This window comes from Pleurodeles waltl, chromosome 11, assembly GCF_031143425.1.
Source record: "Pleurodeles waltl isolate 20211129_DDA chromosome 11, aPleWal1.hap1.20221129, whole genome shotgun sequence".
NCBI lineage: Eukaryota > Metazoa > Chordata > Amphibia > Caudata > Salamandridae > Pleurodeles > Pleurodeles waltl.
The window spans coordinates 173,043,829-173,070,211 of NC_090450.1; the positions used below are offsets into that span (position 1 = coordinate 173,043,829).

The following is a 26,383-nucleotide window of genomic DNA, read 5'->3' on the forward strand; positions in this document are numbered from 1 at the left end:
TTCTCCCCCACACAAGAGATAAAAGTAGCAGAAATTTGGCCGCACATTGCTACTTCAAATGCAAATTTTGACAAGCTGAGCAGACTAAAAGGCACAATTGTTTCAAAAACATGTGCCTAAGACATCAGCCAGAAAGCTATGACATCCAACTAGCAAGGTCATCATCAGAGATACAGTCATTAAATACCATTTTCCCCAATCATTTTGAAGAATGGTTGAGCAGGATTTGTAATTCATCCAATACTGCAGGTATGGAACCTTCCGGAATCTGCAGGAATCCACAAAATTCCTACCACCCAGCATTGTCTCATCTATACCGATAATATTTCTGCTGCAGTCGTCATCCTAAAAATGTTTTTTTTTCAAACTGCCCTTTTGGACCCTCCTTGGTTCCCCCTCAATTCAACGTGTTTTGGCTCTTCCCTGTCACAAACACTTGGCCAACCTACACAAGTGAGGTATCATTTTTACCGGGAGACTAAGGGGAATGTTGGGTGGTAGGAAATTTGTCCCAGTGCACAGACATGTGGGAAAAATGTGATTTTTTAAGCTAAATTTGAGGTTTGCTGAGGATTCTGGGTAAGAAAACATTGGGGGAATGCACGCAAGTCACACCTCCCTTGACTCCCTTGAGTGTCTAGTTTTCAGAAATGTCTGGGTTTGGTAGGTTTCCCTAGATGGCTGCTGAGTTCAGGACCAAAAACACAGGTGCCCCCCCCGCAAAAACAGGTAGTATACTATTTTATCATTTTGATATGTCCAGATTGTGTTTTGGGGCATTTCCTGTCGTGGGCGCTAAGCCTACCCACACAAGTGAGGTATCATTTTTATCAGGAGACTTGGGGGAACGCTGGGTGGAAGGAAATTTGTGGCTCCTCTCAGATTCCAGAACTTTCTGTCACCGAAATGTGAGGAAAACATGTTTTTTTAGCCACATTTTGAGGTTGCAAAGGATTCTGGGTAACAGAACCTGGTCAGAGCCCCACAAGTCACCCCATCTTGGATTCCCCTAGGTCTCTAGTTTTCAAAAATGCAAAGGTTTGGTAGGTTTCCCTAGGTGCCGGATGAGCTAGAGGCCAAAATCTACAAGTAGGCACTTTGCAAAAAACAGCTCTGTTTTCTGTCAAAAAAATGGGATGTGTCCACGTTGTGTTTTGGGGCATTTTCTGTCGCGGGTGCTAGGCCTACCCACACAAGTGAGGTATCATTTTTATCGGGAGACTTGGGGGAACATAGAATAGCAAAACAAGTGTTATTGCCCCTTATCTTTCTCTACATTTTTTCCTTCCAAATATAAGAGAGTGTGTAAAAACGACGTCTATTTGAGAAATGCCCTGCAATTCACATGCTAGTATGGGCACCCCGGAATTCAGAGATGTGCAAATAACCACTGCTCCTCAAAACCTTATCTTGAGCTCATTTTGGAAATGCAAAGGTTTTCTTGATACCTATTTTTCACTCTTCATATTTCAGCAAATTAATTGCTGTATACCCAGTATAGAATGAAAACCAACTGCAGGGTGCAGCTCATTTATTGGTTCTGGGTACCTAGGGTTCTTGATGAACCTACAAGCCCTTTATATCCCCGCAACCAGAAGAGTCCAGCAGACAGAACGGTATATTGCTTTCAAAAATCTGACATCGCAGGAAAAAGTTACAGAGTAAAACATAAAGAAAAATGGCTGTTGTTTTCAGCTCAATTTCAATAGTTTTTTTTATTTCAGCTGTTATTTTCTGTAGGAAAACCTTGTAGGATCTACACAAATGACCCCTTGCTGAATTCAGAATTTTGTCTAGTTTTCAGAAATGTTTAGCTTTCCGGGATCCAGCATTGGTTTCACACCCATTCCTGTCACTAACTGGAAGGAGGCTGAAAGCACCAAAAATAGTAAAAATGGGTTATGCCCCAGTAAAGTGCCAAATTTGTGTTGAAAAATGTGGTTTTCTGATTAAAGTCTGCCCGTTCCTGAAAGGTGGGAAGATGGTGATTTTAGCACCAGAAACCCTTTGTTGATGGCATTTTCAGGGAAAAAACCACAAGCCTTCTTCAGCAGCCCTTTTTTCCCATTTTTTTGGAAAAAACAAAATGTTTACAGTATTTTGGCTAATTTCTTGGTCTCCTCCAGGGGAAACCACAAACTTTGGGTACCATTAGAATCCCTAGGATGTTGGAAAAAAAGGACGCAGCTAAGAGGTTAATATGGGTGGTGCACTGCCCCCCTTATCAAGCCGTATTCGGCGCTCATAATGTAATAAATGATATCATAGATCATATCATGAGTGATGCGATATGTGATGTCATGAGCAGTGCATGGTGGGGGCACAAGTTATAGTTCGCTCTGTTAACTATAAATGGTGAATTTCTGTGTTTTTTTTCAAGTTCAAAATGTTAATGTTTTCACTGATATATTAACCTGCAGATTCCTTACATTAGAATTTCCCCCAGGAGTCAGACTGGATCCAGAGATTTTTCTTCGAGCAATACCCCTGCGCATCGGTAGGTGTCGTCGGTCGATTCCGCGGGTGTCGTAGTCGCTGTGATGAAGTCGGGAGTAGTATATAGACGCCACCCTTGCGCAGTGACATCAGTTTCTTTTAACGACTTTCCACGCCAAAGCGCAGAGCCGATAAGAACACTGAGATTGGTGCGCCAGAGCTAAGGACCTGAAAGGGGGAAACCCTGTCCCTAGAAATCAGTTCGTAAGTAGGGAGGATGGGTGGGTGGTAAGGAATCTGCAACTAGAATATGTCTCTACCAGATATTTCGTTACCGAAGGTAAGTAACTTGTACATCTGATAAAGACTTCTAGTTGCAGATTCCTTACCTTAGAATAGATACCCAAGCAATGCCATCCTCGGTGGTGGGCTGCGAACCAAAATCATACTAGGAAGTCCTGCAGGACCGAACGACCAAAGTAGCCGTCCCAACGGACCTGACTGTCCAGACAGTAGTTTTTAGCAAACGTGTGCAGGGATGCCCAAGTAGCTGACAGGAACCCCGCGTGCTAACGCAGTGGAAGCAGTAGTTGCTCTGGTGAATTCAGCACGCAAGCCCTCAGGAGGTTGCTTCTTGGCCAAAGCGTAGCACATTTTGATGCAAAGAAGCACCCATCGAGAGATTGTACGCTTTTACACCACCTTCCCTTTTTTCGCGCCCACATATCCAACAAAGAGTTGATCGTCCACCCGGAAATCTTTTGTACAATTGAAGTAGTACGCCAACGCTCTTTTTGGGTCCAGAAGGTGGAGTCTCTCCTCCTCATGGGAAGGATGTGGGGGTGTGTAGAAAGTAGGCAGAGTGATGGACTGGCCTACATGAAAGGGTGTAACCACCTTAGGAAGGAAGGAAGCCTTAGTGCACAACACTACTTTGTGAGGGTGCACAGACAAGTATGGAGGGTTTGAGGAAAGGGCCTGAAGCTCACTCACCCTGCAAGCAGAGGTGATTGCAACAAGAAAGACAGTTTTGAAGTTGATGAGCCGCAAGGACAATTATGCATTGGCTCAAAGGGAGTACACATCAAATAAGTAAGTACAAGATTGAGGTCCCACTGAGGCATGATAAATGGAATGGGAGGAAATAAATGGGTGAGTCCTTTTAGGAATCTACTCACAATAGAAGATTTAAAGAGTGATGGCTGATCACGAAGGGAAATGGCGATAAATACCCCTTAAAGATGCCCAAAGCAGAGCCCTGCTGGGCCAAAGAAAGAATGAACAGAAGAACCTTGGACAGAGAGGCAGACAGGGGATCAACAGATTTGTTGGTACACCATGCCACAAATGTATTCCAACGACAGGCGTATACAGTTTTGGTTGATGGATGCCTGGCTGCCAAGATAACATCGCAGACTTTGGGTGGCAGTGCAAAAGCCGTCAACTGTTGCGCTCAATCTCCACGCATGAAGGCAGAGGTTGGACAGGTTCGGGTAAAGAACCGTCCCCTGTTGCTGCGACAGAAGATCCGCCCGAAGAGGTAGTCTGAGTGGAGGATCGATGGACATGCTCAATAGCTCTGGATACCATACTCTCCGTATGGTATTACTTGGGCCCGGACGTTCCTGATTTTCTTGAGAACTCTGGGCAGAAGTGCTATAGGCAGAAAGGAGGCCGGAATTCCGCTTAAGACGAAAAGCGTCTCCGAGCGAGTGCGGCCTTGAAAACTCCAACGCGCAAAACAGCTGACAGTGCGCGTTCTCTGCGGAGGTGAACAGATCTAACCAAGGCTCTCCCCACTGCTGAAAGAGACCTTGCTCCACCTCCTGATGGAGATGCCATTCGTAATTGGCTGTGCGTCGACGGCTGAGTTCGTCTGCTCTGGTGTTGAGGGAACCCGCCAGATGTTGAACCATCAGGGTAATGCCCTGATGTTCCAGCCATGTCCACAGGCGAAGTGCCTCCTGACAAAGGGTCCAGGACCCTACTCTGCCCTGTTTGTTGCAGTACCACATGGCGGTAGTATGGTCCGTGAACACCTGCACCACTTTCTCTTTGAGAGAGGGAAGGAATGCTTTCAACACAAGCCTGATCACCCGGAGCTTCAGAAGACTGATATGGAGCCCAGACTCCGCTGGAGACCAGAGCCCTCTGATCTCCGCCTCTTCCATGTTGCTGCCCCAACCCAGAACGCAGCTGTCACTATAGAGAGATCTGGTTGGGGAAGGGAGAGGGATCTGCCGTGGACCCAATGCGGATTCGAAAGCCACCACTGCAGGTCTGGACCATGTCAGAGAGATTCCCCTGATGCTGCGCCCACTGGAACTTCAGGTCCCACTGCAGAGCCCGCATTTGCCATCTGGCATGTCTTACTAGCAGGATGAGTCAGCCTCATAGGCCCAGCAGCCTCATAGTCCGTCTCACCAAAACCCAAGACCGAGGCTGAAAGATCAAAATCATAGCCTGAATGTCTTGGACTCGCTTTTTGGGGGGATAGGCCCAAAACTGCACTGTGTCCAGAATAGCTCAGATGAAAGGAAGCGTCTGAGAGGGAGTCAGGTGTGACTTCAGAACGTTTATAGTGAACCCAAGCGTGTGCAGGAGGTTCGCCATAGTCTGAAGGTGGGAGACAACTTTCTGGGGCTAGTCTGCCTTCAACAGCCAGTCATCGAGGTAGGGGAAGACTGAGACCCCTAACCTGCGCAGATGAGCTGCAACCACCGCCGTCACTTTCGTGAACAACTGAGGGGTGCTGGTAAGGCCGAAGGGAAGCACGGTGAACTGAAAGTGCTCGTGGCCCACCACGAATCGTAGATAACGTCTGCAGGCAGGCAGGATGGGGATGAGGAAATAAGCATCCTGCAAGTCCAACACTACCATCCAGTCTCCTGGGTCCAAGGCAGACAGAACCTGAGCCAGGGTGAGCATTTTGAATTTCTGCTTCTTGAGGAAGTAGTTTGGGTCCTGAAGGTCTAGGATAGGTCGTAAGCCCTTCTCCTTTTTTGGTATCAGAAAGTAGCGGGAATAACAACCACAACCTACTTCTGGCACAGGGACCTTTTCTATAGCTCCTTTGGCCAAGAGACCTGCGACTTCCTGGCAGAGAAGCGCCAAATGATCCTCTGGAAGGTGACTGAAGGATGGAGGCATGGTTGGTGGAGAAGATTCAAAAGGGAGGGAGTAGCCCTTATGAACTATCTGCAAAACCCACCTGTCTGTGGTGATGTTTTCCCAGTAGGGCAGGTGATGGCGAATCCTGCCACCAACTGGACGGGAGTGAGGGGACGGACTAGGGGGGTTTGGAGGCTGCAGCGGGGGCAGAGGTAGACTGGACAGACCTCTGGTTCCCTGTCCCACAGCCACGTGGGATTTCGCATCCCCGGCCACGCAGAGGCTGAACAGCAAGGGCAGCACAGTGGCTGGGTGTAGGACGCGACAGGGAGCCCCCTCTGTGGCCACGAAAGGGGCAAAAAGAGGACTGTGGGGGGCGAGGGGCAGAGGAAAGACCGTGGGACAGATCTGTAGCCCGGGAATCCTTGAATCTCTCCAAGGCAGAGTCCGCTTTGTCTCCGTGAGCCATCAAAGGGCATGTCCATGAGCGACCGCTGGACATCCCCAGAAAAAACAGAAGTACGAAACCAGGCGTGGAGTCGTAAGGCCACCGTCGTAGCAACCGATCTGCCCAGAGAGTCGGTTGTGTCCAGCCTACAATGGATTGTGAACTTTGCCTCATCTCTCCCGTCGTTCACAGCTTGGGAGACAATAGCACGGGCCTCCTCCAGTATCTGCAGCAGAACCTGCGCAACCATATCCCACAAAGAGTGGGTATAGTGGCCCAAAAGGCATGCAGTGTTCACAGACCGCAGCGCAAGACTGGATGAAGAAAATAATTTCTTGCCAAACTGTTCCAGCCTTTTGGATTCCGTATCCAGGGGTGGGGAAGGGAATGCACCTGAAAAGAGGAAGCCTGGATCACAAGACTCTCAGGCGTGGGGTGTTGGGACAGGAATTTAGGGTCGTTCTGAGCGGGCCGATGGTGGAGTGCGATAGTCCTATTCACAGGAGCCCCTGTGTTGGTCTTGGACCAGGTACCCAAAAGGACATCGGTGAGTGCTTCATTTAACGGCAAAAGGGATTCTGAAGTAGAAGTCCCAGGCTGAAGCACCTTCGTCAGGAGATTAGACCTCACCTCAACAGTGGGAAGCTCGAGACCAAGGACCTCAGCTGCCCTACTGACCACCATAAGTTGCTCCCTCCGCCATCGCCACAGTAGGAGGAGACAGCATGCTAGCGTCAGGAGAAGTATCCAGACCACTGGCTTCACCCAATTCCTCAGCCCAGTCCATAGAAGGGTCATCCTGGTATTCATAAGGGTCCAGGGACCCCTCCAATTCCTCCCCATATTCGTACCCATAAGAAAAAGGGTCTGGATCCGCCCTGGGCGAATAGGCCCCATCAAAGTCAAAGGTGGCGTCAGCCGATGCGTCGGGGATAAGAATTGGGTCGGTGACAATAGTGGGCACTACCGATGTCGGGAGCGTCGATAAATGACCCAGTGCCGTGCAAGGTCTCAAGGGTGTGACCAGCACTGGTGCAGATCTGCAAGCGGATCCGGAGGTGACCTCGGTAGCTGGAGCCGAAGCCGCCGGCGCAGAACCTAAAGGCCCCTTAGCCAAACCCCTTGGGTCTATAGGCGCTGTATCAGGGTCAGGCCACCCAAAGATTAGGCGTATGGCCTCATAAAACTCTAAGCTGGGCGGGGGTCACTCTGGCTCTGGGAAACTCAGGGAAGCGCGGAGCCGACCCAGACGCAGGCTCCGAGGACGGAGGCCTTGTGCGTGAACGCTCCTCCCACGTCGCGTCGGCTGAGCGACGGGGCAAAGTCGGAAAGCGATGGGACTTCTTCGACTTCTTCTTACCTTGACCTGAGGATTTTGAAGAAGACGAGTGGTGATGACTCCGAGACTGATCTCGAGACCTTCTTTTTGGACAAGTCCGAGACCTACCCATAGTGAAAGCTAGGATCTAGGTCCAAAAAGAGTGCTTTTGTGACTTAGTGAAAATACGTTTCAGTAGTTTTTGAGCAATTAATGCTATCTAGGGATGTAGATATGGATCTGACAGATATCAAGCTAAGATCTGACTGGCTGCCACCACATCAACCTGGAAATGGTGGCAGCCATCTTGGGGCTAGGTACTCAGCCCAGAGCCCTACCAAAAAAAAAGTTTAAAAACAAAAGAAAAAACATAAAGGCAGGGCAGGGATACCCTAGCCCCCCGCGGGCCTGGTGGTGGGGTCCCAGAGGGACCCACCAGGGGCCAAAAACCTTTGAATTTTTGCCTCACAGGCCCCCTTCCCTGAGCCTTAGTAGGCCCCAGGGACCCCATCTATAAGGGCCAGCTCAGTTACTGTGTCCCAGGGCGCGCATCCCCGGGGTACAGTAGTTTCCTTGCCCGCATGAGCACCTGGTCTGATCTGTTTTAAATCTGCTCCCACCTAGCGGGTGATTTAAACATGCTTCCTCTGGCTGGGTGAAGACTTCTGTTTTACCGCACTCCTGCAGGTGGGAAAACAAAACACATATTGCTTAGACTTGGAATGAGCCACCAGGAAACAGCTGCTCACTCCAGTTGGGAGCAACGTCCCTGTACCTTTGTTTTTTCAGTTATATATATATATATATACAGGGAACTCTCTATAGTTCCCACTTTTTAGGTGGAAGGCAGCTCCTACACATGAAACACTTTACACCAACACTTTTAACTGTTTAGACAAAATAAATGTTCTATACTACATTTAGGATGTAACAAAAATTTCTGAAACAAAAGAAAAGTTACTTACCGTGTGAACATGGGAGAATACGGAGTTTGTCCCCCTCCTCATATTCATCTAGGCACACAGCACAAACATCATACTCGTCACCTGTAGATAAGAACAATTAATACTTCACAAAACTACAGTAATCTGCTGTCTTATTAAATGTCTCTGTAATGGCACATTGACAATTTGGATGGGTAACAAAATCTCAAAAGTTTAAATAACTCTAGAAATTATAGATAGTTGGGAGTCTAGGGCAGATGAGAACTTCAAACGTTGCCCATCTCATGTTGACAAATGAATGAACTCCAAGTGGCTAAAACTGAACTCCAACAAATCTAACATCTTGTTGCTTGGTCATTCCATCTTCACCTGGTTGTCTTGGTGACCCGCTAATCTGGACTCCACTCACAAATTCTCATCTGCTGTTTGGAATCTTGGTGTCCTATTTGACTCCAACCTTTCATTTAAAGCTCATGTATCTCAGTTTTCTGCAACATGCTTTTATTACAATAGAGTTAGACCTGTCAGCCTTAGGGTGGTCTTCCTCCAAAGCCTAACTTCTCCATTTTTTTCTGATTACGTTTTTGTTGATTTAAGGACTCTGTACACGTTACCACTGCTAACCAGTGCTAAAGTGCTTGTGCTCTCTCCTTTAAACATGGTCAAATTGGTTTACACCTGATTGGCACATTTAATTTACTTCTAAGGCCCTATAAAGTGGTTCCCCTGTGTCCCCTGGCCCTGTAAATTAAATGCTACTAGTGGGCCTGAAGCACTCATTGTGCCACCGACTTAAGTAGCCCTCTACGCATGTCTCAGGCCTGCTATTGCAGCCTGGGTGCAGTTTTAAACTGCAATTTCGACCTAGCAAAATAAACATTTCACCAGGCCTAAACTTTCCTTTTTAATTCACATGAATTACCCCTATGGTAGGCCATAAACAGCCCACAGGGCAGATTGCAGTGTATTTAAAATGTTGGCCATGCATTTTTAGCTTTTACATGCCCTCTTAGGTTCATTTTTCACTACTGCAAGGCCTGCCTCTCCCACAGGATAACATCAGATTATGTTATTACATTTAAGTGATAACTTTCAACTGCGAGCATGTGGGAAAGTTGAGTTTGGTCTCTAAAGAATTGTAATTTTAAACCCTCTTTATTGGTAACAATCGATTTTAAGTCACAATTCTGAAAATACCTCTTTAATAAAGTTTGCATTTTTCCGTCTTAACCATTTGGTGCCTGTAGTCATACTGAGCCACATGGCTCGGCATAGCTGGCAGTTGGTCTTTGTGGATTTGTACAAGACAGTGAGACAAAGGGGGAATAGGTGTTGGCAGGATGGGCCATCTCTGATTTGATAGGGCGGGTGTTGCTGTAACCTACCACACTTGCACATCATAAAGGCTCGGCCTCAACACACTCCTAAAGGGTTTCACACTAGTCTTCTGTGGCACCAAATAATCTCGGGGCAGGAAATTCCAGACACCTCTGTAGGAGGACTCTAGAACAGGGGTTTCCAACCTTTTCTGTAAGAAGAGCTACATAGGTTCACTAAAATTCATCCAGAGATACTATTATTAATGATGTAGTAGTGACCATACAAGATGAAATTATATTTGTGGCCACAACAGCACATCATCTCAGTTTATTGGTCATGGTTCACAGTAGTAATGTACAGAAGGCTTTGTCAATGTGGAATGCTTCTATGTGGATAATACATAATAGCCACAACAGCAAAGTGATTGGCACCAAGGTAATTATATTACTGACAAGACTCCCAGTCCTGAATTGTTTTATCCAAACATTAGCTTTAAACATAATTTGCAAATTTGACCCATTTGCTTCCAACATCAACTCATTAGTTCTGAAAAAACAAAGAAGTTTTGTCTCCAATACACTTTTTTTTCAATTTGAGTTTATATATATATATATTAATTCAACCAAGCAAGAGTTTATAATTTAGGAGGTAGGAGTGAAGACAGGAGAGCTACCAGTAGCTCATCAGCTACTCACTGGAGCAGCTTCGTCTAGAAGCTTCTCCCACTTCTGAGTGGGCAACAAGTATAAATACTGGGCCCTTGAACCCAAGTCTTTAGGCACGTCTGGACCTTTCGAAGACTCAGGACTGCTGTGCTGCAAGAAGGACTGCTACTCTGCTGCCCGAGTGAGAAGAACTCGACCTGCATCTTAAAACAGGACCACCAGATTGACTCCAAGGGCTAGTTGGCGTGCATCCTCAGCAGAGCTTCAAGGACAGAAAAGGCTCCAACCACCTTACACCCTGCATCTGGACTCTACCTGCTGTGTTTCAGCCCCCAAATGGTGCCGCCCAGTCTTGGACCCTGACAAGTGGGCCTGAAGATGCTCTCCCAGACCAGCTATGGTCTGTGAGCAGAACTAACGCAGCGTGATGCAGCTCTTCACAGCTCTGCATCAGAACTGTTGCTGCACAATGCATTCCCCAATGCAGGAACATGCAGCTCTTCGGAAGTGAGGCTGTTTGTCGCCTTCTCGATGCAGGACCTCGCATCACAGCCCTGCAGCTCCTCAGAACTGTTGCTGTGCAACGCATCCTCATAGCAGGCCTCACACTGCAACTAATTGGAACTGCTGCTACAGGATGCGTCCACAATGCAAAACCTCACATCACAGCCTGCAGCTCACGGGAACCGCTGCTGTGCTACGCATCCATGATGCTGGAACTTGCAACGCTCAGCAACCAGGATTTAGGATTATTTGTTCCACCGACTTAACTGACTCCCTGTTGCTGGCCCTCACACCAACACGGCTGACCTGAACTTGTGACTTTGTCTCAGTCTGGTGCAACCAGATAACCAATGTTGGTGCTTTGTGCTTTTAGGCACTATTTTTACCTAAATCTTCAAAATTGCATATCTTCAGTTCTACTGATTGGATTTTTGTTTTTTTGGTGTCAAATAATTGATTACATTTGACTCTATTTTTCTAAATTGGTGCGGGATTGTTTTGTGTTTTCACTGTATTGCTGTTTGTATGCTGCATAAATACTTTACAAATTGCCTCTAAGTTAAGCCTGACTGCTTTTGTGCGAGGGTACCAAAGGGGTGGCAATCGCTTTTTGTGTGTTGAGTGTTGCTCCCAAGTTTTTTTGTATCTGGGATGGCTGCAGATGTGATTTTTGGTAATTGATAGAAAACCCTAGATTGTGTAGAGTTTCTATAACGTATTGCGTGTGAAGAAGACACTGTTGTTGAGTGCTGGTTTTTATTAACCAATCGTCTAAGTATGGGAATACGTGCATGTGCTGTCTCCTGATATGAGCGGCTACTACTGCAAGGCATTTTGTGAATACCCTTGGGGCTGTTATCCCGAACGGTAACACCTTGTTGGGGTTTTGTGACATTGAAGTCACTGTTTGGTTTGAGGTGTTTTAGGGCTTTGGAATTTTCCCCTTGCTCTTGGGAATTGTCCACCCCTATATGAGCCCCTATATGAGCCTCGAAATCCTCCTCTCTGGTATTGCCCCTGATAGGTGGGTCTGGTTTGTGAGGTGGAAGGCTCTGGCATTTGCATACGAAACCCCCCTCTAAATTGTGGCTTTCTAAATGTGCCTCTGCTTTGTGGGGAGTAGAGCGCGCCCATGGCTTTGGCCGTGTCTGTGTCCTTCTTTAATTTGTCAATTGCTGTGTCCACCTCCGGCCCAAACAATTGCTCCTGGTTAAAAGGCATGTTTAACACAGCTTGCTGGATTTCTGGTTTGAAACCTGAGCTCCGTAACCATGCGTGACAGCCCTTCCTTTCACAGGTTCCTGGAAGACCTGTTTTGCGTGCTTGAGCATTCCTGGGAGCATTGGCAGACTTTGGTAGGAAGTATGGGTAGATGCCAAGGTGTTAAATAGGAAATCATCCTCTATTGGCTCCGAATGTATTGCTACATTGTGGAATGTAGCTGCCCTTGAGAGTACCTGTGTGTATGCAGTACTGTCCTCTGGAGGTGACGGCCTTGCTGGGTAACAATCTGGGCTGTTGTCAGATACCGGATCATCATATAAGTCCCATGCATCCGGATCATCCTGTGTCATCCCTGTATGGGTCGGTGACTGCACTGGAGGTTGTGGCGAAAACCTTGGTGGTGGTGTTTTCTCTCTTGCCACCTTTGCCTTCGGCTGCATTTCTGACTCATGAAATGCCAGCTTTCTTTTGATTTTAATCGGAGGAAGAGTTTGTATTTTTCCAGTCTCTTTCTGGATATGCAGCCTCCTTTGGGTATGGTCTGGTTCCCTCATACCTATTTCCTGCTCAAATCTATGTTCATGCATTTGGCCGGAAAGTCCTTGCTCTTCCGTGTAAGAGCCCAATTTTGGCTCCGAGGCTGCTTTTTTCGGTACCAAAGGTTTCGAAACAGTCTTTTTCGTTTCCGAGGTAACTTTTTTTACCTTGGGTGAGTTGAACTCTTGGTGCCGAGATTGTTCGGAGCCTGAATCTCGACCGGAGTCGGATGTCTTCGGCAGTTGTTTGGCCTTTTTTCGGTGCCGATGTTTGGTCACCGTCTTTTCGATGGGTTAAGCCATGGCCTGCTGGCGGTGGCATCCCCTTGGCCCTTACGATCTTGGAGTGAGTCTTGGACGGGGCAGTTTTACTCACAGTTTTCTGCGTTGTCGCGGGTCGCTCACTTTCGGAGTCGTCTGAGTCCGTTCCCTGGATGGAGATTCTTTCCTCCTCTTCAACGTCGAGCTGTTCTCTTGGCGTCGCCGCCATTTGTAGTCTTCTGGCTCTTCGATCGTGTAGGGTCTTTTTCGATCGAAATGCCCGACAGGCCTCGCAAGTATCCTCCCTGTGTTCCGGTGATAGACACAGATTACAGACCAAGTGTTGGTCTTTATAAGGATACTTCGCGTGGCACTTCGGACAGAAGCGGAAGGGGGTCCGGTCCATTAGTTTCGTCGATGGCCGCGGTCGGGCCGACCAGGCCCTGCTGAAGAGCGGAAGCCCCGAAGGGCCGCCAGAGCGCTTCTACTATCGGTGTCGATACGCTAACACTAAACCGGTACCGAGCACGAACAATACCGTCAATTTTTTTTAGATTTTGCTAACTTTCCTGATTCAAAATACGGAGCGAAGAGGAATATGTCCGAACCCGATGGCGGAAAGAAAACAATCTAAAATGGAGTCGACGCCCATGCGCAATGGAGCCGAAAGGGAGGAGTCCCTCGGTCTCATGACTCGAAAAGACTTCTTTGAAGAAAAACAACTTGTAACACTCCGAGCCCAACACTAGATGGCAGGATAATGCAAAGCATGTGTATCTGCAGCTACACATGCCATCGAACATATATATATATATATGTGTTTGTATCCTTGCCTGTATATATTTGCTGTTTATAGGTTAAAGACTTTTTATTCATGGTCTCACGTTGTTGTTGCACATTTTGAAAGTACACTTTTTACCATTCAAACCTTCCTTCACAAATCTTGCAAAAAGCTATAATAAATGTCTTCCTCAGGTTAAGAAGTGCATTCCAGAGAATCTGTTCGACTCCTTTCAGTGTGTATATTTTGGCTCAGTCGAAAGTAAAGTAAAACACTTTGGCGTGAGTTGGCAAGGGAAGGGTTTGTAGGTCAAAAGTGTACATTTAAAAGTGAAAATATGTTTGGCAGGAAAACTAAAGCATCTGCTTCTAAAAACGTGTGTGAAAAGAATGTTTCTCAAATTCCTGGATGGTGCCGTGCACCTTATGATGAGTTAGCTAGTGAATTTTCACATTCAGCTGGTTTGTCAGAAAACTGTGACGAATTTTTGAATGAAGTGGAACCAGTTGATGTTCTGAGCTGCTTAAGGAAAGTACCGACTGAAGGGAATGATCTTTCAGTTCTTGGCAGACGAGGGTGGATACTTTTGCCTGCCTACAGAAAAATGCATGATAAATATAAACAGTTAGAAAAAGTAAATGAGCAGCTGGAAAAGCAGCTTGTGGATTCAAAGAATAGTGTTACTATGTTGTCTTGCCAAAATAAATTATTACAAGATAAGGCAGACACGTATCAAACCATTGCAGAACGAGCTGCAATGAAAATAGCACAACACAGATACCATAAACGTAGAGGAAGGATAAATCAGAAGAAAGTTCATTTAGTCATTGCTAATGCAGGTTTGGATTGGTGCCCAGATTCGTCTTGGACGGATAGCGTTTGGACAGGCAGAGTCATCAAATTCTAGTGGAGAGGTGAGTGAGAAAGGTGGGGGACAGGGGAACTTACATGAACACGATGTGGTGCATGCGCAACCTATTGTTAGGCGAAAACTGTAACACTCACCACAAGATCCAACAGGAGTTGCATTACATGCTTTAGAAGATTACACTCGGCAAGAAGTAAATGACATAATGGATCGTTTTAAACAGAGAACAGTGGAGTCCCTACTTGCTTTGGCTGTGAGGCTGTTTGAAACTGATGCTTCCGGTGTTCTGTTAGATATTGGCGACTCCCGCAAGTTCTGTACTTTAAGATCTGATCTAGTGATACAGGAAGAGTTCAGGGGTTTTCAAGGAAACCACCAGACTACTTTGTTACAAATAGTGGTTGAGGGATGTAATTTGAAATACCCCACTGATGCAGAGTGGGCTCCCAATGAGAAACCATGGTATACAATATGTGATGCAATGCAGAGATATAAGGAAGAGGCAATGAAATCTGCTATTTTCCTGGGCACTGGATAACAATTGTTAGATAGACAGATTACGTTGCCATAAAGAAATAAAATAATTCCCTTTGCTCCACCTGCCTATAAGCAAGTAATTATGACTTTATTAATGAACCAGAGAGGGCAGGCTTTGAAAGACGTGCTAGAAGCCGTCAGAGAGTTAGGTGAATTAGAAATTTGGGATAAACCTGAGGGATCTTCAAAGTCTGAGGGTCGCACAGATAACAACGAAAGTGTCCAGAAAAGACATGTTTACACCGCTACATAAAGATGGTGTCAAAAAAGAACAGACTGATGGGATAGATACCAAAAGCTTGTGGGAAATGTACCGTAAACCGGGCTTAGATCGTAAGAAAGGCAGCAGAAAGATAAGCAAGCAAGATAACAAGCGTGAAACACAGTCAGTCACAGATATCAAGGGAAGGAAAAGAAAGGGAGAAATTATTTCCTCACGAGAGAGTGAGGAAAACCTGGACAGTGACTGGTTAAATTCTGAGAACAGAGACGGGGGCGAGCCTGCTCGCAAATATGAAAGCATATATCCAGATCTCACTTGGGCAAAAGTTGACAGGTTTAAATCAGACTAGGAAACTGGCCAAACTCTGGTACAATGTTGGGCTCGTCGAGATAACAGACCACATGTTGATTTAGAAATACACTAGAAGCACAAAAATGTGCAAAAAGTTTAAGCCTTAGTTGACACCGGAGCGGAGGCCTCTTTGATTTATGGGAACCCAAAGAAGTTTAACGGACCGCATTACACCATCACAGGCTTTTGGGGAAGCCAGACCCCCGCTGTACAGACCACAGTACAAATGAAAATAGAGAGAACAGCAAAAAGAGAATATACTGTGCTGATTGTGCCTCTTTTAGAATACATACTTGGAATTGACATTTAGAAAGGAATGACTCAGTATTTGGATGAAAGTTGCTCTCAGTTTAGAATAAAACAATACATTTCAGTGGCTGCCATGAAAGTGGGTAGTTTAAAAATTCCCCCAGTGAAGGTGCCCTTGGCAACTAAGGTAAATCATTTGAAACAGTACTGCATTCCTGGAGGGCATGATGAAATAAGTGAAACCATAAAAGACATGCTTGAGGCTGATGTAATAGCTCCAACTACCACTGAATGGAACAATCCTCTATGGCCTGTGCGCAAACCTGATGGGCGTACAGAATGACAATTGATTACCTCGAGCTGAATAAATATACACCTCCATGACAGCCGCAGTCCCAGACACCATCACTTTGATTGAACAGATAAAGAAACATACAGGGACATGGTACGCTACCATCAATATCGCCAATGCAATGAGTTCTTCTCAATACCATTGGCTTCAGAGTGTCAAGAGCAATTTTCATTTTCCCATGCCGGCAGACAATTTAAGATGTTATCTCTACCTATGGGGTACTTACATAGTCCCATCATCTGTCACCGGCTGGTGGCAGAGCGCCTGGATGAAGTGTCTGTAATTTCGAGTGTGCAACTCACCCATTACATTGACGATGTGATGATTCAGGGAGAGACAGAAGAACAAGTGCAAATTCAGTTGGAGAGAGCAGTGGAACTCTTGCAGAGTAAGGGGTGGATGATTAACACAGATAAGACACAAGGACCATTTCAAAATGTGAAGTTTCTAGGCATTCAGTGGAATCAGGGACACAGAGAGATGTTACCACAAGCAAAGCAAAAGATTATTGAGTTTGCCACACCCCGCAGTAAGCAGGAGACACAGAAATTAATTGGATTGTTTGTTTTTTTGTAGACAGCATATGCCTCATTTGAGTCAGATTTTGGTCCCTCTGTACAAAGCGACAAGGAAGAAACACAAGTTTGAATGGGGTGAAGAGCAGCAGCGTGCCTTTCATTTAGCAGGAAGCAATTCAACAGGCCTTAGACTTGTGGCCAGTGCAGGAAGGGAACATTGAGTTACATGTAACTGTTCATGGACAATACGCAAATTGAAGCATGTAGCAAAAGCAGGGAAGGACAAGGGTGCCCCTGGGGTTTTGGACCAGAAAGCTACCTGACTCTGGGGAGCGCTATACTCCTTTTGAAAAACTGCTTTTGGCCTGTTATTGGGCTCTAGTGGATACTGAGCAAATACCATTAGGTCATAATGTAATTCTAAGACCGGAGATCCCAATTATGCAGTGGGTGATGAGTTCACCTAAATCTCACCGTATAGGACATGCACAGGAGGCTAGCATCATTCACTGGAAATGGTACATACAAGACAGGGCTCAAGTAGGACCGGCAGGCACTGCAGCCCTACATAAACAGGTGTCACAAGCCCCTTTACAGGATGAGGAGAGGGTGCAGGATGTACCACAGGTAAAAGAGTCACCAGTAAGATGGGGTGCGCCATTTGAATCCTTGTTCCCCGAGGATAAGAAATGTGTGGTTCACGGATGGTTCATCCAAATATGTGGGTACCAAAAGACGTTGGAAAGCAGTGTCATACAATCCAGTTACCAAAAAGATGCTGACCACCACAGAAGAAGGAAAAAGTAGCCAATATGCAGAATTGCACGCTGTGTATCAGCCTCTAAAGCAAGAGCTGCTTGGGACTTGTCACATTTACACTGATTCTTGGTCTACTGCCAATGGGTTAGCCACCTGGCTTCCCACATGGCATGCACATAACTGGTTCATTCACTCAAAGGAGGTGTGGGGCAAAGAGTTGTGGCAGGAAATTTGGGAAATGTTGGAACAAAGTAAAGTCACAGTTTATCACGTGGATGACTCATTAGAACGATGGCTCAATTCCCTTGCAGACGATAAAGCCAAAATTTCAGAGACAGACGTGGCAATACCGGATTTGACTTGGTGGGGATGGCTAAATGGGTGCCCAGAAATGTGGATACCTGGGAGAAAAAGACACTTACAAGTGGGCAGAGATTAGAGGGATGCACATTCCCCTAGACTTGATTAAAACTGTAATTTTGCAATGTCCTATTTGTCAGCACACACAACAGAGATCTGTCCCGCAGACAGTTAAAGGTCAGTTGGGGAGAGGAATGTTACCAGGACAGATATGGCAAAGTGATTACATTGGACCACTACTGATTAGTCGTGGGTGTCAATACGCCTGCACCGTAGTGAACACTTATTCTGGATACTTGGTTGCTGTCCCTTGCAAACGTGCTACTCAGCACAATACTATCAGAACTCTGGACTTGTTAATGTTATACTATGGAGTACCACTCCAGATCCAGAGTGACAATGGGTCACACTTCAAAGGCAAATTGGTACAGGATTACTGTTCTCAGCACAAGATTGAGTGGATATATCATATTCCTTATTATCCACAGGCCTCAGGACTGATTGAGAGAATGAATGGTTTACTGAAAGCCCAATTGCAAAAATTATCTGATGGACCTTTTAAAAACTGGAGAATAAGCCCTCCAGATTCTGAACAATAGACCATTAACAAATGCCAAAACTCCTTTGATGTGAATGTTAACTCCAGCTTTGCAAATACAACCACATGTGACCACCAATACCATCACATACTGGGAAATAAAACTCGGAGCTTTAGCTCTTTACAGAGCCACACCCGAAACTGCAGGTCTTGACTTACATGCTTTACAAGCTTACAGACTAAAACCCCGAGACATAGCGTTGTGTGAAACAGGTGTTGGAGTACAGATTCCCCCCAGAGCATTTTGGATTGATTGCTCCTAGATCCGGATTGGCCCTTAAAGGTATTCAGGTTTTAGGGGGAGTGATTGATGCAGATTACCAAGGAGAAATCAAAGTTATTCTGATAAATAGTGGAGAAGTTGGCTTATTCATTCAAATTGGAGACAGAATTGCCCAACTTGTCATAATTCCAGTGTATGGAGGATTGGTAAGGAAGGAGACTGCCCCAGCCCTTCTTACTGTACGTGGGGAGGGAGGCTTCGGTTCCACTGATAAAAACCCTGGTGCTAAAGTGTGGGTGGAATCCCCAAATGGCCATCAGGAACCTGCAGAAATTATAGCAAAGGGCCCCAACAATGTTCTGTTGAGCATGAAACCAGGACAGGAAAAATGGGAACATATTCCAGCTGATAAATGCTGATAAATGTTATTTGTGAGAATGATCATACTTGTTTCTTTTACAGGTTACACTACAGTTTGTTTTTGCCGCAAGTGTTCCGTGGGGTCTCCTTTTGGGCGTGTGGGGTCGGGAGGGACCTAACACCCCCAATCTCAACTTGATTGATCTACCACTTCGTGCAACACCTTTGCTGCATCTGAATGACAACATTTGGATTCATTTGGAGCAGACCGTGCTCAACAGATCCAATTTTTGCATGGGCACTGTGGATGTTTTGTCAACATGTTTGATCGCCATACCAATGCCAACAAGCATCTTGTTAGACATTTTCAGTGCTACTAATTGTGACAAAGACTTGCAAGAACATGATGTTGAAACCCACTTCAGTCCATATGAGTATTGCAAGGACTGTTAGGAAACAACCAATGACCAGTCACATTAAACATGTCAAGTTGCCAGTTGGCTGGCTGTTTCTGTGTGGAAACCGGACTTTCACTTACATTCCAGCAAACATAACGGGTGGGCCGTGTACTTTTACATGACTGGGACTCATGATGTTTCCATCTAACTCAATACATACTCGCTATCCCAGAGATGTTATGCAATTAGATGAACAATGCGATTCCGATATTCAACTATTATCCGAATCAGAGTATCTAAGCTTAAGTCTTTCCATAGTAGGCGTGCCTTGTGTAACTGTATCCAACACCAGGCTGATCAATAAATAAGCGTGTCTAATAGTTAAAAATATTCATCATACTTCTATTGCTTTATCTGAATTTTTACTAGATGTGCGTGGTACCAGGAAAGCTGCATTACAAAACAGAGCTGCTATTGACTATCTTTTGCTAAAACACAATCATGACTGTAATGAGTTTGAAGGCATGTGTTGTTTCAATCTTTCTGACCACTCTAAATCAATCCAAGCCCACACTGATACACTACATACATTAGTGAAAGGGGTAAAGCAGGATATAGATCAGTGATTGTGGGACTGGTTATTTCAATGGTTACCTGATTTTGGACAATTACGCAAAGTTTTTGGTGGAATTTATGTAGCATTAGTTGTTATTATATCATTATGCTGCTGTGTACAATGTATTCCTAATTTGCTTGCAATGTTTAGACCGAAAAAACTTGATTTTAAACCTGGAGGCAAAACAACACATTGGTCAAAGGGTGGAATGTAATGTTATTTGAGTATTGACCACTGATGTCGTGTCACCTCAACAAAATTAGGAGGTTCGCTGTCGTCTGGAGATGGTAAATGACTGCCTGGGGCGAATCTACCTTTAAAAGCCACTAACTGAGTTATGGAAAGACTGGTACTCCTGACCTCTAAAGGTGTGCGCCAACCACAGTCCTCACTTTCTTGAACATGTGAGGCATCCTGGTGAGGCCAAAAGGAAGTTTTTCTACTTCTACGTGTTTTTCTTCTCATCGAAGAGCTAGGGCTGGTACACGACATGTAGGAGGTGAGCAGTTAGTACGATAAGGCCGTAACAAGCTAGTGTTTATCATAGGAAAGAGAACAGTTTGACTTTGAGAGGCATGTCTCGGGACGATGGCCAGCTCCCAACACATTCCTGTCAAGGTTTACTTAAACCAGCCAGCATTTTTGAATATTTCCATCTGAGAGGGAGGGTTTCTAGAAGGTTCTCTCGTGGTTGTTTAAGATATAAAAAGATGGCCCTGTCAGTAGCGATGAATTCTGATGCCTCAATCAGGATTGGACGTCAAATGCCTGACATTTTCTCATGAGGGTGAGAATCTCTTTCTCGCAGTTGAACAGGGGTCGTCTTCTTGCTGGCATAAGAAAGATGAAGCATCTGGCAGGCCCTACAGTGATGAATTTTTATTAATTATTTGCTTTGCATTGCATTGCATATGGATATATATATATATATATATCTATATATCAATATATAAGTGTATGTACCCTTGCCTGTATATATTTGCTGTTTATAGGTTAAAGATGTTTTATTCATGGTCTCATGTCGTTGTTGCACATTTTGAAAGTATACTTTTTAGTAAGCAAACCTTCCTTCACAAACCTTGCAAAAAGCTATAATAAACGTCTTCTTTAGATTAAGAAGTGCATTCCAGAGAATCTGTTTGACTCCTTTCAGTGTGTATATTTTGGCTCAGTCGAAAGTAAAGCGAAACAGCGCCCTGCAGGTTCAATGCTACCATCCAGTCACCAAGGTTGAGGGCAGACAAGACCTGGGCCAGTGTGAGCATCTTGAATTTGTTCTTTCACAGAAAGGCATTGAGAGGGTGAGGATCAAATGTAGAATGAATGCCTCTGTCCTTCAGCACAAGGAAGTAGGAGGATTAATATCTAGTTCTTAAATCTGATTCCTAGATTTGGGTTCTTATCAATGAATAGAGTCCAGTCACAGAACATGGAGGATGAGAAGATCGGTGAGGAAAATCCAGCTAGATAGCGTCTCTAACAGAAAGAGCTTTACTGAAAGTAAGTAACATGTTCTTCTGATAAAGACTAGTCGTAAATTCCTCACCTTTTGAAGAGATACCAAAGCAATTTCTATTTGGTGGTGGGACTGTGAATGGATTCAAACAGGTAAGTCCTGCAGGACCGAGCGGGTAAAAAACCCTCCTCTACAAATCTGTCTATGCACTAATGCTTCATTAACATGTGAAAGGATGCCCCTGTAACCATCTGGAAATGTCCACATCCAGATGTTTGCATGCTAATGCAGTGGCGGTTGCTTTGGACCTGGTAGAATGAGCATGCAGAGGCTGCTTTTTTGCCAGTGCAGATTTTAATGCAGAGCATGATCAGGAGTGAGATGGTTCTCTTCTGCATGGACTTGCTTCATTCTAGCGAACCCCACAAAGAACAGTGGTCTTTGGTACGCTCCATGTAGAAGCTCAGTGCTCTCTTCAGGTCCAAGTGATGGAGTCTCTCCTCCACATTACAGGGGTGAGCCGGAGCACAGAACGTTGGTTTAACTGACATGGGACGAGGTCAACTTCCTGCATGACCCACCCTATTTGCTAGAGTGCCACATGGTTGGGGTGTTGTGCCAACTTTCCTGTGATAGGCGGAAGGATGGTTTTCAATATCGAGATGGTTGGCCTCAGCTCCAGAAGATTCATGTGATGCCAGGTCTCTGCCACTTTTCCTAGATGGCCACTACCAGGAACGAGACGTCATTTACCATACTCAGTTCTGTGTAAGGAAGGTACATTGGTCTGGCGCTGACCCGATCACAGTCCAGCAACGACCACTGCAGATTGTTTGCAGTCTCCTCTCAAATCTGAACATAGTCAGAGAGGTACCCTCGATACTGGATTGACGTCAGATCTCACTATAGAGCCTGCATATGTCACCTGGCATCCTCAACCAGCAGGATGAAGGAGGCCATAACTTCCAGCAGATGTGGTGTAAACCTCACTGAAATCCAGGACCAAGGCTGAAAGATCTAATCGTAGCCCGACTGTCCTGGACTCCTTTTCCCAGGGGAAAATCACAAAACCGAACTACGTCCAGAAGGGCCCAAATGAAAGGGTGCACCTGAGAAGTAGTCAGGTGTGACTTGGGCACGTTGATAGTGAACCCCCAAAGACAACAGGAGGGTCACCATAGTCTGGAGGTGGCTGGTGACTTTCTTTTTTTCATCATCCATGACATGGTAAAAAAGAAGTAACAGCTGCAACACCAGTTATCATAGCCTGACCTTTAAAAGGCCCAAACCTCTACCACCAAGACCTCCTACATCGATTAGGGAGACACAATAGGCGAATACACGCCTGTGTCTTCCTCTATTGCTGAGCCTTGCGTATCAGAACTTGCCCTTGGAATTCAAGAAAGAAAAACAAAAACAAAAAAAACAGAAGTAGACCCTATCAGATTCTCCCAACACCTAACTAATACTTCAGTCAAACCAGGGCATATGCAAGAAAAGGCTCCCAAATCTTCATTCACTTTTCTGACCCTATTACACAATCTAATCTGGCTATAATCTTTCCTGAGTTAACCCATTCCCTAACAGTAGGAGGGGAACTGGGTATCCATTTTAAACATATTTCTCTGCGAGCAATTAGAATCAGGACAAAAGGTAGTTGAACCTGCCGATTATTCAGCTCTGGCCCCCATGCCACCCCTTTTTGCATACCAAAAGTGATGAATGCCAAACTAACTTCAACCTCTATTCGTAATACCTTGCTTAATACCTTACCCACATCTTGCCAGAAGGAATGGGTACAGGGACACTGCCAAAACACGTGGACATCTCCTCGTCATCTAGCCTCCCATTTTTGCCTACACTATGGGTAGTAAAATGACAAGGGGGAACATGGTGACTAGCTAGCGTGCAGGCCGCTAGTTTTCCACCTGTCTGACAGAAAGAACAGCTGTGGCACAAGCACAATGTACATATACCTGTTCTAGGGGGCTCTTTGACGATAGGCACTAAAAGGGTGGGCATATCTGGGTCTGTGGTCCTCCCCAGCGTGGTGGCAGAGAAGTGCCCTGATTCTTGTGGTCACAGGCGGCACTGGTGCTGGACCAAGATCGGCGCACATTGGTGATCGGTTTCAGGGGTTTGGTGGGCAGAGTCAGCACAAGCTTGCTTCCTCCAATCAGCACGGTGCTCAGAAGCTTGAGTTCATTGAACGCATCACACATGAGCCCCGGGAGATGCTCTGTCGGTACGGAGGGATGCAGGACCAAGCCTAAAGCAAAGAGAGGTACCACGACAATTGTTGCGACTGCTTCAAGGAGGATCTTGGCTACCAGAAGGGCCTCACAGTCATCGGGATTACCAGACACTGAGACAGTAAATCCTGGGGGAAGGGGATGCCAAACCATAAAAAATAGTCAAGCCAGGTTAAGCTTTCTGCGAGCAAAAAGGAAGAGGCAAAATGGGGTCACCCCTCTGACGCTAGAAGTCTCACGACATATTGAGAGTGTTGGGTACTTAGCCAGGGGTGACTGCCTTGAACGAGCCCGCCTTCAACAGACAGTCATCACGGCAGGGGAAGACTTTCACGCCTGACCTCCAAAAGTGCCCTACTATTGCGGTGATCACTTTCATGCATATTCAAGGGGCACTGGTGAGATCAAAGGGGTGCCCAGCAAACTGAAAATGCTCGGCCCCAACACGAAAAGCAGGTAGTGCAGATCTGCCGGCAGGACAGGGATATGGAAATAGGCATCCTGCAGGTCCATCACCATCATCCAGGCTCAATGGTTAAAAGGGAACAAGACCTGGCCCAGGGTGACATTTTGAATTTCTCTTTTCCGGAGGAATGCGTTGAAAGAGTGCAAGTCTAAAATAGGCCCCAGGACTCCAACTTTCTTGGGAGCCAGAAATAACAAACACAGCCTTCTTCTGGCACAGGCACCCTCTTGATAGCCTCTTTGGCCAGAAGGGTTTGCACTTCCTACCTAAAAATGGAGAGTTGGTCATTAGGCAGTCGTTGGGCTGCTAGTGGAAGGTGCAGCAGAGAACAAAGGAAGGATACAATCTGTAGAAACTACCTGTACAAAGTTATTGCTTACCAGCCTGGGTAGAATCAGTGGATTCTGCCTCTCACCGGATGGCTGCCCTTCTGTAAGGGCAGACTAAAGAGTTTTGGCAGGCAGGGCAGCAGACAGAGGCCCACTGACCTTGGTCACGGAGGTTGCGGGCACAACCGTGAATCTAATGGATTCCCTCTGGAGGCTGGAAAGGCTAGCGGTAGGGGACACCTTGGTAAAAGCCACCAAAGTGGCAGTGAAACTGTTGTGGTTTGCAAGGTGGGGAAAAAAGGACCAGAGAGCAAGCAGTAGCCCTCCTCTCCTTAAAAGCTTGAGAGCGGAATGAGCCTTGTCCCAGTCGTCACAGCTACCCATAGCGGCAAATACTACCAATAGTGCCATGGCTCACTCGATGGAATTGGTGGTGTTCACGTTACAATGATTTGTGAACTTGTCTGCAACACAACCATTCTGAATTACCTGAGAAAGCACAAGGTCTTCATGTGTGCTGGGGAAGGTTTGTGCCACCGAATCCCAAATGGCATGAAAGTAGTGTCCAAACAAATAGCTGGCATTAACAGAACACAGAGGAAGCTGGTAGAGAAAAAAAACACATTTGCCAAATGTCTCCACTCGTTTAGACTGCCTATCAGGAAGAGTGGTGGGAAACCTGTTGGGATTAGAACAGCTTGCAGAGGTTTGCACCACTAGGCTTTCTGTTGAGGGGGTGGTGTGATAGAAAAGCCGGTTCACCTGGAACAGGATGATGGCGCCTAGCTATTTGTCGATTGACTGGTGGACCAGAGCATCGCTTGGCTCAAACTCCTAATAGGGTATTTGTCAGTGCCCCTTTAAAATGAAGAAGAGTGTTCCAAAGATGTCTGCCCTTTTGAAGGACCTCAATCAAAACATTTGTCTTAACCTCCAAAGGGGGTAACAGGACGTAAAGAACGTTGCTCTCCTAAAGCATTACCATGGCATAGGAAACATTCTTCTGTGGATGGTCCAGGAGGAAAAAAAGAGACCGGACTCCAGGGCTGTATCGAGGCGACTAGCCTCCTGTAAGTCCTCACACCAGTTATCCTGGTAGGGCTGAGAGAACTCAACACCTAGGTCACAGTCAACATCTGAATCTGTTCCAAAATGGTAGTGTAGAGAGTGCAGTCTCTTTTGTGGCAATTCAAGTGGCAGAAGGGGCGTCTCAGATGGACTTGGGTGAGCGGATGAGGTCAGACTGGCATCAGATAGAACTATCGGGTTGCCTCTTCTGACACTGGGGAAGTTTGCATCTGTGTTGATGTGCCTGGGGCTGGCATGGTTTGTGGTGCTGACGTGGGGTAAGAACAAGAGCCACAGGCAAGAAAGACTCCGAGGATACAACTGGCGCAATTTTGCCCACCTACAACGAAATCAACAAATAGGCTCAATGACTCTGGCAATCCTCTTTAGACCCATGTCTAGAGTTTGTATCTTTGGCCCACAAACTTGGGATCATATTAGAATCTAAATTCTCTGTAGCAAATACATTTCTGAAGTCACTAAAACTCTCCTTTTCCATCTAAAACAACTAAGGAAAACTATTTCCCTTTCTTATGTTTTCCCCAAAAAGTTACAGTGGTCAATACCTTTACCCAAGGTCATAGGGACTATTACAACGCTGTATAACTTGACCTACCCAAGAAAAGTAAGGACTGCATCCAAAGACTTGAGAATGCTGTGTTCAGACTTGTTTTTAACCTTAACAAGTTTGAATGTGTTGCTCCCTACAGAAACCAATTGTACCGGTTACCCACCAACCAGTGCTCCCAACTCAAAACTGCCTCTATTAGGCATAAAGCCTTTATGACTTCCTTTCCCCTTATCTCTCTAACAAAATCCAAGGTCCCCGGATCGTTCCCTTTGAAGCTCTCT

At 45.8% G+C, this 26,383-nt stretch overlaps 1 protein-coding gene across 4 annotated transcripts in view; it reads right to left on the reverse strand.

Annotated features, from left to right (window-relative positions):
* The window catches only part of RNF13 (ring finger protein 13), a 292,449-nt gene that overhangs the window by 50,513 nt on the left and 215,553 nt on the right, over positions 1 to 26,383 (reverse strand). For 3 of the 4 annotated variants that reach the window (XM_069213366.1, XM_069213369.1, XM_069213367.1), the window contains one exon: positions 8,279 to 8,359. The exons of the other annotated variant lie outside the window; for it this stretch is intronic. In XM_069213366.1, the coding sequence (XP_069069467.1) occupies positions 8,279 to 8,359 (81 nt within the window). The remainder of the gene's footprint in view (positions 1 to 8,278; positions 8,360 to 26,383) is intronic. 4 annotated transcript variants of the gene reach the window in all.